Genomic DNA, 13,575 nt, shown 5'->3' on the forward strand with positions numbered 1-13,575 from the left:
GAGGTTGTAGGAAGGACCCCTGATAGGCAGTTCGGTAGGTTCTCTCGGGGCGGGGTACGCTCCTCGGGACTCTGGAGCGCATTGGCTTTGAGGGCGGCAGCCTGAACGCTGCCCGCGGGAAGGGGACAAAATCCCCCGAGGGGTGCGCGGAGCGCAGCGGGCTGGCAACCCCGAGGCCAGGGGTGAGGTCAGGGTGGCTTGGGGGCCGGGCCCGGACGTGGCCTGCAGACTCAGCTCTGGACGCGCGCACTCACACAAAAGAGGCCGGAAAGTGGCGGGAGGAAGCGGGCGCGTCACGGGGGCCGCAGCCGGGAGCCTGGCGCGCCCGCCCCGCCGCGTCCCAGGTACACGGCCCGCTCGCCCCGCCGCTCCGCCACCGCCACTGCCACGACCGCGGCGCCGCCAATGAGACTCCTCCCGCTCCTAGGTGAGTGCCCGCGCCCCGGTCGCCCGGGCTGCCCCGGGCCAGCACCTGTAGGGAATAGGCTATTTCCAAGGTGGAACTCACGTGCCGAGTGCATTTGGCCAAGACTCCAGGGGGAATTGACACAGTCCTTCTCAGGATGTTTTTCTCCTTGTCCTTTCAACTCTGGAGTTCGATATTCAGTACCCAGGGACCAAGTCATCTTTTTATTCCTGCTGACAAATTCCTCAAAGTCCCAGACTTTGACCTTTCTTCTGATCTTCCCCCAAGACATTTGGGAAATCCAAACCATTAACACTTGTGGGAGGTTTCCTGGCCTTTCAAGGGGACTGCTGGCCCAGACTTTGGATTCCTTTAAAATACCATTTCGATGATACTGTGCAGAAAGATAATAAATCACATCTTTGAAGCCGAATTAATTCTGGTTTAGACAGTATATACAGCCCTATGTTTTCAGAGTAATGATTCATAACTGTCCATCCCAAGTGGGTTTGTCTTGAGAAGGCCTAGGACAACAATACAAAAGGAACGTCCTACCCTTTTCCTTATCTTTTCCTAACAGCCCACAAAATACCATTGCCAACTTTGTTTTCAAAAACTCTGAAATAAAGGCTTGTTCTCTCTTATGCTGCATGTTATTGGTCATGTTTGTCTGGTGTTCCATTTCTGGAAGATCGATCTTTGACCAGTATGTTGAGTTGATTTTTTTCCCCTCTAATGGGAGAAAATGTAAAAGAAACTTTATTATAGAAAAGGCAGAATTGTAAAAGATAATTAGAACACAGAAAAAAATAATAATTGCATTTGTCCTCCTGAATGGTGTGATATGTTGCTCTTCATCTTAAAATAACACAGATTTGACTTTGAAAAGACACAAATACTCAGTTCACCTTGATTTCTTTCTGCACAGAATCATTCCCACGGGAGGGATATTACTTTACAATCATGCAGCTACCTTTAAAAGTATCTCGCCTCAAGGTGAAGGGTCCAGTGATGTAAGAATGCTGTTTTCTTTATAAAGCCAGGTTGCTTACTACATTTTAGCTTGGTTGAGGTTTACTTGATAAACACTGAGACTGAAGAAAAGCGTTACATTTTTTACTCACTTGCTCATGTCCTGTTATTTACCTAAATTCTCCTTTGGGAAATTCTCATAATGCATTTATCTAAATGGAAAGAAAGAAGGACAGTAATGTATATGTCGTCTAACTCAACAGTGGGAGAAGGTTTCTCTTTTTCTTTTTGAAAAGGTGTATTCTCTATTTTCTTTAGTGGGTTTCTCCACTTTGCTACATTGTTGCTACACTCAGAATTGTAACAGGACACCTTGTCTCCCAAATGCAAAATGTGAAATTCGGAATGGAGCTGAAGGCTGCTATTGCAACATTGGATTTTCAGGAAATGGTGTCACAATTTGTGAAGGTAAACAATCTTTATTACCTCTTTTGGAGTATATTGTAAGATTAAGTTCTGATATGATTGCTTTTTTCTTATCGAGAAGTTAAGTTGTCTTACTTTATACTGTTTGGTTTCATGCTATTGATAAAAAAGCTTAATTAACGAAACGATAAGTTTAAACTTACCAGGTCAAAATTTATACTTGATTATGGACTTTTGATGACTCCATGCATGTCTTATTTTGGGTAAAGATTACCCTTGAACTTAAGCTGCAAAACTAGGTTCTGAGAGCAGAGTCAATACCTTCAGGAACAAAAGAACAGAGAATTCATGAAGTCCAGGCCATACCCATATGTGTTGCCCTCAGATACCTTCCTTAGTACTTGCCTATCTAAATTTGAGAATACCATTAAGAGATTCGAGGTTTTCTCCTGCATACCCTGGATATATACCCTGGAGAGAGAGAGAGAGAGAAAGAAAATTTTGAAATATATTCTTTTCTGAAAAAGTAGATCCCATTTATGGAACTTTAGGCTAGAGCCCAGGGCAAGAATGCCAGGAAAGTTCCTTCTAGGCTACAATTTAGCCCATTGACTTGATGAACAGAACACTATCCCATAATCAAATTTAAGTGATTTCTTGTCTGTGGTCTCCATCACCACCATGCCTCTTCTTTCCTCAAGCTTCACCCAGTCTTTATTCTCTCTTTCATTTTTAGTAGAATCTAGTTTAACTAGGTCAATAGAACAACATTCTGTGTAGGAGGGAGCGAGGAAAAGAAAAGTTCCAAGCTATGTAAATTAGCTTTAAAATATAATTAAATGGCAGTCTCAGACTCGAACTGTGTGGTATTACACTCCTAAATGTATTTAAGATAACATGGACTTTTTCTAATTAAACCAGGATATTGTACATTGTTAATATTGCATGTGTTTGCTTATAGCATAAACAAGTTGCGTCTCGTGATTCAATTTGATAGGCTCTTAAAAAAGATTAAATATGCAGTATATTGTAAGACCAGACCTCATCATAATTAGTTTAATGCTTAAAAATGTGGAGCAAAGCTACAGTTGCTTAATGGTGCATTAGATCAGGCATTTCTGCTTGTACATACAGCCGGGATTTGTAATTTACTATTCTACAAGCACTACAAAATTCTTCCATAAATAATCTTAGATTTTTATCGTGTATTTAACTGAATGGCATTATGGCAAGTTGATAGTTGAGTGACCTTCAAAATATGGCATCAAACATATTAGTGCATTTTTCCACTAATCATTACAAATTGTACCAGAGTACTTCATAAGCAGTGTTGCCTTTTTGTTAAGTTAGATACTTTTCAAGTGTCATGATTACCATCATTAACATCAATAATTTTTCACAATTTGGACCTTCAGCAGCCAAGCAGTTCATAATCATGTTTTTAATGATTTCTTTTAAAAACACATCTTCCATTATCCAATGCAATTGTTTTTCCCCCTGCTGTTTAGTCAATAGTCAGCTGAAGGGCAGAAAATATTTTCTGTTGAAAATAAAAATATTTCAAGAGCTTTGGCTCTGAAATTTCTTTTCACACAGAACACAGTTTGTAATGGGAATTTTTTTCTTTTCAAGTTCTTCTTAAATTCCCTTCTTATTTAAAGAACGGTATATATACACTTGTGTTAATATTCACTATCTGAGGTTTATAATATCCTCTTAAAACTGTTCAAACTGTGGTTTTCATCTTTTTCACATTTTATTAATCCACTGACAAATTTGGGACACTTTTTTCAGTAAATATATTTAATATGATTTTTGGAATCAAAACACTGTGTTTTCAACTGCTGACTCGTCTAGGTTATATTTTGGGTTTGAAGAATCTTGTTGGCTTTTTTCATCTCTGAAGAGATTCCCCATCTTTCCTTATCTTTCTCTAAGATTGTTAGTAGGTCTCTAAGAAATCACTGGACAGAATTTTTGTTACAGAAGATACCTGCTTCTTGAGGAGTGAAAATTGTTGTTTTTTGGCATATTAACATCATCTTCACCATCTTCATAAAATCTGGCTCCCTCCAAGGCATGCCAAATAAATGTCATGATAATAACCCAACCTTATTAAATGTATTCTGTTCCAAGAGCTAGTTTTGAACAAGTTATTTAGACTTTGCATTACGTGGTCCCACAGAAACAAGTTTCAATAGTAGTGAATTTATTTCACTTAATTATCTTTTTATTGAACAAGTATTTGTTGAGCACTTTCATCATCATCATTATCATTATCACGATCATCATCAGGATAGTTAAGATGTATTGTTCACTTAGTCCAAGATATTAATTAGCATAACATCTTCATCCGTTATTATTCCCATTTTATCTATAAGGAAATAGAGTGTTAAGAAGGTTAAGTGAAAATCTCAAGTGACATGACAAATAAGTAGTGGAGCCAAGATTTGAGCCCAAGTCTGTCTAATTCCAGTGCCTGTATTATTACTCACTGTGTTTGACCATAAGGCCTCTGCTTAACAGATACTGCTATGCCCTTGTGTTAAAATAATCAATAAGAAATTGACCTTGATTTCTAATATATCTGAGGACAGTTACAGAACTATGTTAATAATTTGATACAATGTTATAAAAGGCATTAAAAGAGGTAAGTTTGTGATGTGCAGTCAACAGCTTTCCACGTGGAGGTGACATTTATGCTCAGAATTGAGAATTAATAGGTTTTATTAAGACCAACAAAGTGACAGTGAGAAGTCAGGCAAAAGGAATCAGCAGTAACAAAGGCCTAGAAGTTTCATGCTGGATATATATCACGGGTATCTTAGTTGAGGGGTCAATGGCAATTAAGTCAAGATGTCAAAGGTATGGACTTTATTCTGTTAACAAAAGAAAGCCTTTGGCAGGTATGAAGTAGCTGAGTTACATGATAGATTGTATGTATTAGAAAGATGACCCCATTAGGTAGAGTAAGAACGGATTAGCAAGGGTCAACTCACAAAGGCCATTTACCCAACCTGTAAAACCAGTAGTACAGTTCATTATACTTTATGCTCCATCTACCCAATGTACTTTAATCTTCATATCAAGCAGTTGAAATGAAAACTACAGATGCTGTCTTTTACTTACAAACAGTATTATTACTGGTTATAACTAGCTTCTGTTGAACTCCACGCTACAGCCTTTTGCATATGAGAGAAGCAAGACTCTGAAAGCTTAAGTGAGTTCCCCAGTGTCCCAGGCTAAAGTGATAAAGCTAGGACTCAAACCCTGGAATCTCAGCCTTCTCTAAATTACCAAAAATGTCAGCGTATTACTAGTCACCTGACATAATTAGTTTAGTACAGATTTTAAAACCAAATTGGTGGAACAGTATCATTTTAATAGGAATTTATTTATTACCACTTTATTGAGGTATTAATGGGAATTTATTACATACTTATCTTTATGCTGACATGTAAGTGTATTTTAAGACAGGAGGTGAAAAAGTGTGGAGAAATTTTGGGGTACATTTAAAGGCTTTTGAAATTGTTGATGATGTTTAACTATAAAAGGTAGGTTATTTTAGTTCTTTAAACATATATTACTATTGCCATTCCTTATGGTTCTCAGTACATTTTTGGCTACCTTCTAGTGCACAGTAGTTACAAATATAGGAAGTTAAAGATCCCTCCTCCCCCAGGTAATTATGAAAGTGTTAAAAAAGGGAAGGAAGGTTAGAAGGGCTGAAAGAATCTTTGGCTACACCTAAAACACTATATTGCTTGAGTTGGAATAAACTGAGCTGTGAGAAGCAAGAAGCAGGAACCAGGGGAAGGATGCAGTGCAGTGCATGTTTGGGTGTAAGGATGGGGGGTGGTGAGAAAATAGTCTCCCTACTCTCATGTCAGCTCATTAAGTGGGGCTGTTTTGGGGAAAGTTTCATGGAATGAGAATGGGTAGGAGGAAAACAACTGCCCCAGGTAAGGAGAGGAAGGGTCAGGAAGGATGTAATTGACTACCAGTACGCATGTATAAAAATCTTTTCAGAGCTTGAGACATGCCTATTATGAACAACATCACAAGCACTTTACAGAAAATAATGAAGTCTTGGTGCCTGACTCAGGGAGACACACTGTATGATTAAAAAGTAGTTTTTCATTATTATCTAATAACCATATGTATGCTTGTAAAATTCAACTGGAAGAATATCATAATAAACTAGAGAGCAGTATGAGGCTGGTAAGGGTAAAGAGAACAGTGTCACAATAGCTATCTAAAGAGCAGAATGTGGGAGAAATATTAATTAAAATAGTCCACTAGCATGAATCTTCCCAGGATAAAATAGAAGTGCTAAGGACGTGTGATTGCTTCCATAACAATTTTTTCTTTAGTAATAAAGAGGATGCTCATCAAAATGGGCAAACCAGTAGTCATCAGAACAGACGCAAAGCATACAAAATGTGTATGTCATGAATATACACATCAGTTAACACAATTAGATATACTATCTAAACTATGTCCTACAAATAATCACTGTAGCTGTAAATATTTAACGAAATGATTAATATCCGTAATAGAAATGTGAACAGAAAAATAACTCTTAACGTACTCTTCTTTGCATCACATCTCAATGATATTTCATATTTAATAATGATATATACATATAGTCAAAGTTATATAACATACATATACCTTTTCACTTTTATGAGGTATAGTCACATTCAGTATGTGAATGATTTTTCAGAACAAACATGCCAGAATAACAACCTAATTGGTATCACCCATTTCTCACTCAAGTAAATATCATTGTCTAAGATGGTTTAATTATGAAAATGATGCTACCAGTGCTTAAAATTTTATTAGAACTCTTACTTTATAATTTATATGTGTAATATAATAAATTAAATTTAAATAAATTATTTAAGTATATATATATATATTTTTTCCTATCCTCAATGACAGATTTTGAGAGTGGATTTAACCTTCAGAAACAGCTAAGAGAAACTCTTAACCAAATCTGATGGGTGAAGTGGGAGATTAATTGCCAAAATGGTTTTAAGAAAATGGTGTGTGGTTATAAAGTAATATGAGGTGAAATATTTTTTATGAGTAGCCTGGAACGAAGACAGTTTTCTAAGTTTTGAAATGTTTTGATATTGCATATAATAGCGAGATCACTAGAATAAATGTACTGACTTTCAAGTTGTTAATTCTCATTGGGATGCTTATGTTCTGTTATTTGTTTAAAGATAGTTGTATTATTTTCATGCATTCATTTCATAAGCATTATCTGTTCTTCATGAATCCAATTCCAAAGGGCATTGTTAATATCTCTAGCTCTAAAAGTAACAAAGATAAACCCAACTCATTGTTGAACTAGATTCTAAGTGTATACCAGCTTACTTAGAAATATTTTCGTTAATACAAATATTTTATGAAATAAACCTTACAATGTAGGACAAAAATGTCATAAAATATATCAGTGCATTTTGGGGAACAGGTCAAGCATTTTCTTATACGATAAACATCATCATTACCTTTTTAAAACATCATCATTACCTTTACTTATTTCAACAATTGGAATATTCATTTTGGCCCTGTCATTTTTGAAACCTATTCTAGCTTTGAAAATTTAGAAAATGGTACCCTTAATAATTTAGCATACCAACATTTTATTTCTGTTACCAAAAAAGATGGTCCATCAGTTTAGTCCTGTCATGATCTGGCAAATTAAATAGTCTGGTTACCAAAGTTAGTCTATTAATTGAGTGAGACAGTTGGAACAAAAACAAGGAAAGTTAAAGTTTATAATCGTCTTTAAATTGTACTGATATTTAACTTCTGTGGAGTTACATACCCTGAAGATAGAGTGCATCAAAACTGCCTGGATCAGGTCCCTCTAGAAGAGCGATTTTTCACAGCAGCTTCTAAATCATTTTTGTCTTAAGGCTGCAAATGGGTATCTTTTGAATATTTGTTTTCATTCCTCATCTGGCATCATCAGCTCTCCTAGTAGCTCATCTACAACTTTTCTTATCCTTTTACATTTATTACATTTTGTGGTATTGCAACTTAGGAGTACAGAATTGAGTAGCAGCCAGGGCTAGCATTTTCTTTAATTTTTCCCTTTTTCTCTCTCTTTTTCTCTCTGCCCCCCCTCTCTATGTCTTTCTCTCTTTTCTTCTTATTCCAGTCCATAGAAGGAGGTGTCTTCTGGTTTTTAAGTAATATTTAAGGAATATTTGAAGATTTAGAAATCTATGTCTCAATAACATTACATCCACATCTTCCTTCATATGTAATATGTTACTAAAAACCCTTGAGGAAGCAAAATTTTTTCTGTAAAACAAGTGTATTTTTACATACTCCAGAGGAATTTCTTAGGAAAATGAATACTAATACAAACTTGAAAAAGTATGAACTCTAACGTGCTTCTAGATAGCCGTGTACCAAATTTTTTTAAAGTGAGGTGCATATTTCCTTGGGCCTTCTTGTACTGAATGGAAAATGTAACCTGTTTAAAAAATGATAGTCTAAATTAACCCAAGGCTTACATTCCAGGATGCATGATTTCTGTGAACTTCATCCAAATAAATAAAATACCTTTGCCAATTTCAGAAATTCTTTTCCTTGTAACTAGAAATATGACCTCTTTCGTCTGTTGACAAGAAGAATTACACAATAGAGAGGACAAACTCAAGCACAATAATTAAGTAGAACCTCCTCAAAAAATCTAATCTATAAGATTACAAATTCTTTTACCATATAAAAAGAGAAAAATAAAAGAATAAACCATTATAGAAACCATCTTTAAGCTAGTATTTTATTTTTAAAAAGAAAAGGAAAAAAGAACTTGTGTCATTGGAGTTTTGCTGATCAGCTCCACAGTTTTAAAACTAAAAACTTCTTCATATCTCCTCCCTCTCCTTGTATAGCTGATTTACTTTGTTATAAAGCAGAAACTAACACACCTTTGTAAAGCAATTATAGTCCAATAAGGATGTTAAAAAACTAAAAACTAAAAACTTCTCTTATCTAACTTGACAAGGTCATTTTTTGCAGACTAAGTTTCAGGAATCATTTTTCTAAGTCATCCTGTTTCATGTTTATCTCACTGGACAGATATGACAATGAATGAGATACAATCTAAGAAATACCCTGAGATCTTAAAGGAAGGTTTAATATGAATGTATGATTTTGGATTTTCCCAACTAATCTATAATGAAACGTGAAAATGTTTCTTCATGTAGAAGTCTCATTTATTTTTGATTACTTTTTAATCAGTATTATCTACATGGATTCATTGCATATTTAGAATCAGAAAAGTAATATCAGATAACTAATGGCACAGAGAATTAAACAGAAATAGTAAAAATCAACACAGAACTTCTGAGTTCTAATATCAATAATCAAAAATACTTATTCAGGGCTTCCCTGGTGGCGCAGTGGTTGAGAGTCCGCCTGCCGATGCAGGGGACACGGGTTCGTGCCCCGGTCCAGGAAGATCCCACATGCCACGGAGCGGCTGGGCCCGTGAGCCATGGCCGCTGAGCCTGCGCGTCCGGAGCCTGTGCTCCGCAATGGGAGAGGCCACAGCAGTGAGAGGCCCGCGTACTGCAAAAAAAAAAAAAAAAAAAGTACTTATTCAAATTTCTGTGTTAAATCAATCCTAGATAAAGATAAGACTTACTATCTGATTTGACATTATCAGAGTGCTGGGGTTTTTTTCAAGCGAAGACTATCAATCTGTTTTTACTGCAGGCTAAAATGTTGATTCATTATATATATATTTATATATATACGTCATATAATATGTATTGCTGATGATAAAGCATCAATAGCAATAAAACTGGATATCATTTTTCTAGCATTAGTTTTCATTTTTTGCATGCAAAGTGAACATGGCAGTTGTATCATCTTATATTTTATGTTCAGTCATATCTTTAGGAACTGCTAGGAAATTTAAATTAAGTGAAAATTGTGCTCTAAATGTGGAATTTTCATACATTTTAAACCTCTGTTGCTTTCAAGAAAATATTGGCATAAAGAAGAACAACGGAATTTGGAGATAGCACCTTTAACACCATAAAGTGACTCACTGAGTCTCAAATTTTTCGCTTTGCTTATTAAAATTCTATTATTTTGTCAATATTTTGATTGCTAACTTCATTTTGAAAAATTGATATTTCTTTTGTTGTTGGAATGTCAGTTTTCTACAGTCCCAGTTTTAATAGGGCATTAGCATACTTCGTAGCCAACTCCCAGTTATTTTGGAAGCAAATTAACCAGTCTTCTGATTATCTATTTTCGCATTATTTCTCTTTTTCCTTACTTAGCCTCTTTAATGCTTAAATAAGGAACTTCAGATTTACAGCTTATTCACAAAAAAAGAGTAATAATATTGATATTGAGTGCTTTCTCTGAGCTACCATCTATTTTAAGCACTTTACATGAATTTATAAATTTAATCCTCATAACAACTCTGAAGTAAAAGCTAGTATTATTCTCAATTTATATGTTAAATAATTTTCCCAGAGAAAGTACCTTCAAACAATCTTCTCATATGATCCTCAAACTACTATGTGAATTAAGTCTGCAAATAATGAAATTGAATCTCATAAGAAAAAAATGAATTATTTTGGTTCTACCCCTCCTACCTCGATTCTGCTTTTTTTGTGCTACATTATCAAAACAACTGATAAAAAGAAAAAAAATATGTGGTGTGTATATTTATGATACCTTAGGAATAAGTGCAGAGAAGTTAAAACTATTTACAAGTTTTAATAGCTTGATGAAAATCATAGGCCAGGAACAATTGTTTAACTCCTGTTTATCTATCTCTTTCAAGCCCAGTGAATTGAAAATAAAGTCAGTGAAATCAAAGGAGGCTCATGAGAAGTCTACAAATTAAGAGTGAACTTCTCAAAGCAGAATCCAGTGCTACAAATGGGGGTAGTTCAATGTACACAGAGAAGGCTTCAGTGAAGATGGTGTCTTTTCCCTGTGGTGGTCATATTCTTTACCCTTCCCAGAAAGGGAGTGGAAATCTAGGTGATTGGTTGGGACATTATTTTCCTAAAGCTGTACAGATTGGTCTCCCTATTTCCCATTGGTGTTTGCTCCCCAAAAAAGCCAAGAAAATACTCTCAAAGGAAACTTTGTCATCTCCCTGTCGTCACTTAAGGTGCAAATTAATACCACCTTTCTGCCCACTCCCCACCTATGCTACCTGGAATAATGCCTGAAACTTGCCCCACCCACGTATGCAGCAAACCCAGAACTCTTGCGCTAAAGAGGTTGTAATTGTCAGGCAAAACCTGGGTCATGGTACCTGTGACAATCAACATTGTTCTTTAGTTATAAACATAAGGGTCTTTTAAGGATAACCAGTCACTGGAGAGAAGCCAAAAATACAAACACAAAGATGAATAAATAGAACTGGCCTGAAAAAGATACTTTCTAAGGAGAGAAAAGAGGTTGAAGGAAAAACTCCAGTTGATGCCCTCAAAGATATTCTCAAAAATTTTGCATCCTGGGCTTCCCTGGTGGCGCAGTGGTTGAGAGTCCGCCTACCGATGCAGGGGACACGGGTTCGTGCCCCCGTCCAGGAGGATCCCACATGCCGCGGAGCGGCTGGGCCCGTGAGCCATGGCCACTGGGCCTGCGCGTCCGGAGCCTGTGCTCCGCATTGGGAGAGGCCACAACAGTGAGAGGCCCGCGTACCACAAAAAAAAATAAAATAAATTTTGCAGCCTAACAAACAAAACAAATAGAATAGGCTTCTGTGTGTGAAAGATCTATTATACCAGAAAAAATACTTTCTTCTTTGGTATATCCCATAACCTTTGTGCTGCTCAATTCCTTGTACCTCCTTTATCCTTTTATTCATCTCCTTTCGTAGAAATCCATCAAGACAATAAGCTGGTAAAATTGTCAGTAATGCAAGCAATTCTTAAAAATCACCAGAAGATTGAGACTAAAGTCTCTATTCCTGGGTTTTCTCTCCTATGAAAATGATCACACACTGAACTGGGAAACTACAAATTTCAAATTTTCTTACACATCAGTAGAAGATACCCCTGGACTGCGTAAGTCAGGATATTCTTAAGTTCATCAGCTGAGTACAATCCCCCTTTTTATAATAACCCAGTTTCACCCCCTTGTGATCTTTTCCATTATCTCTGCCTACACCTCTCCCAAATTCTTCCCCTAGTTTATCTCAAAGGTGAAACAGGTAGTCAGTGTGTCTTTTGACCCTAATTCCATGATTTGCTGGTAATTTTTCACATTATAATGTCATTAATACGGGGATAGAGCCCATACTTGGTACCCAGGAATAGTGCATTGTTGTTGAAGAGCCTCTGCTCCATTTGATTGAACTCAAACTTTGTTTTTGACTTATAAATTCTGTGGTTATAATATTGTAATTATCTGCAATTTCCAACCTATGTTGTTTGTTTTCCTTGAGTAATTTCCTGAATTCACTGGCTAATACTCTTGATAGTTCATACAAAAAGATCTATTTTTCTCCTCCAATAAAATATATTTATCTTCTGATCTATGTTATTCCCAAATTGAGGAAATAATGTGCAATAAAGCAGCAGAAAAATAATACCCAGAGACTGCAGAACTAAAAGGCAAAGATGGAAAATACGAGAACAACATGGAGAACCTAATATTCATCTAATAGAAGTCTTATTAAAGTAGGATCAGACAAGATTTAGCAAAGGAAATAACAAAAGATATAAGACAATTTCCCAGAGCTTAAGAAACATGAGTCTTCAGTTAAAAGAGCCCTCTAATATTCAACTGTCTTTTGCATGATATGTTTGTGCCTTGCTTCTCAGCTTATGTTTAAGGAATACCTATTGATATCTTGCAATAAAAGAAGAGTATAGTTTACTTCATAACCTGTCATTTTTATTTATACATTCAAGATGTTTATTACCTTTATGTATCTAAATAATAGAATATATAGGCTGCTTCATTCCTGTAGTAGCATAGGTGAAAACCTACTCAAATCATGGGGACAGAGTGAGAAAAAGTGCTTTTCAAAATAACAATTGAGTGATTCTTACCATCAAGAGAGTGAATAGATGCCAAGCAACCAAAAATCAACAATGACCACTATAAGAAGAGTTTCTATCAATCCTTTGGGCCTCCATTTCTACATTCATCTACTTTCATTTAACCCTTTTCTGAGACTAATTCTAGTTTAAGAAAGGAGGGGTATATTTTAGAAATACTGTGATATTACCCCATCATCTAAAAAATCAAATAATTACTACACCAAAGTCTTATGTTCCAGGTTCCCATTATTGGATCCCTTTCTTATATCCTTGTATCTCAATAACTGAGAGCCAGCCCTGTAATTTGAACCCTCCTAGTATGCCATGCCCGAGTACTAAATTCTCTGATAATAAATTCTCATATGACTGTGATGAGGTCTCCAAGCTTGTTATATATATTCTAGTCCTGTTCAGCTGGGACTGTTATGGTAATGGTTATTAATGTCTCTCTCAGCTTTAAAATTATTTGATTCTGTTATTGTGAGACTTTTATTTGGACTGTAGTCAATATACAGTTCATCTGCTTTTTGGGTAACTAATGGATTTTCGGCTCAGTTTAAAACATGAAAGTGAAACAGATATGGATTTTGGTCTCTTGCCTCTAAACTCAGTGCACTTTCCACTCTACTACCCTGCTTTTTACTGCGCTCTCTGGAGCTGGCATGACCAATGCAGGTGAGGCTTTCATCTACTGCTTGTTCCCCCTTCTCCCTATTCATG

The 13,575-nt window shown here is 36.2% G+C and overlaps 1 protein-coding gene across 2 annotated transcripts in view; it reads left to right on the forward strand.

Moving 5' to 3' along the window:
• Positions 1 to 337: 337 nt before the first annotated feature.
• Positions 338 to 13,575, forward strand: part of ADGRL4 (adhesion G protein-coupled receptor L4) — a 113,831-nt gene continuing 100,593 nt past the window's right edge. For both annotated transcript variants that reach the window (XM_007103450.4, XM_007103451.4), the window contains exons 1-2: positions 338 to 427; positions 1,697 to 1,846. In XM_007103450.4, the coding sequence (XP_007103512.2) occupies positions 406 to 427; positions 1,697 to 1,846 (172 nt within the window). In that variant the 5' untranslated portion in view covers positions 338 to 405. The remainder of the gene's footprint in view (positions 428 to 1,696; positions 1,847 to 13,575) is intronic.

Source organism: Physeter macrocephalus, chromosome 4, assembly GCF_002837175.3.
Source record: "Physeter macrocephalus isolate SW-GA chromosome 4, ASM283717v5, whole genome shotgun sequence".
NCBI lineage: Eukaryota > Metazoa > Chordata > Mammalia > Artiodactyla > Physeteridae > Physeter > Physeter macrocephalus.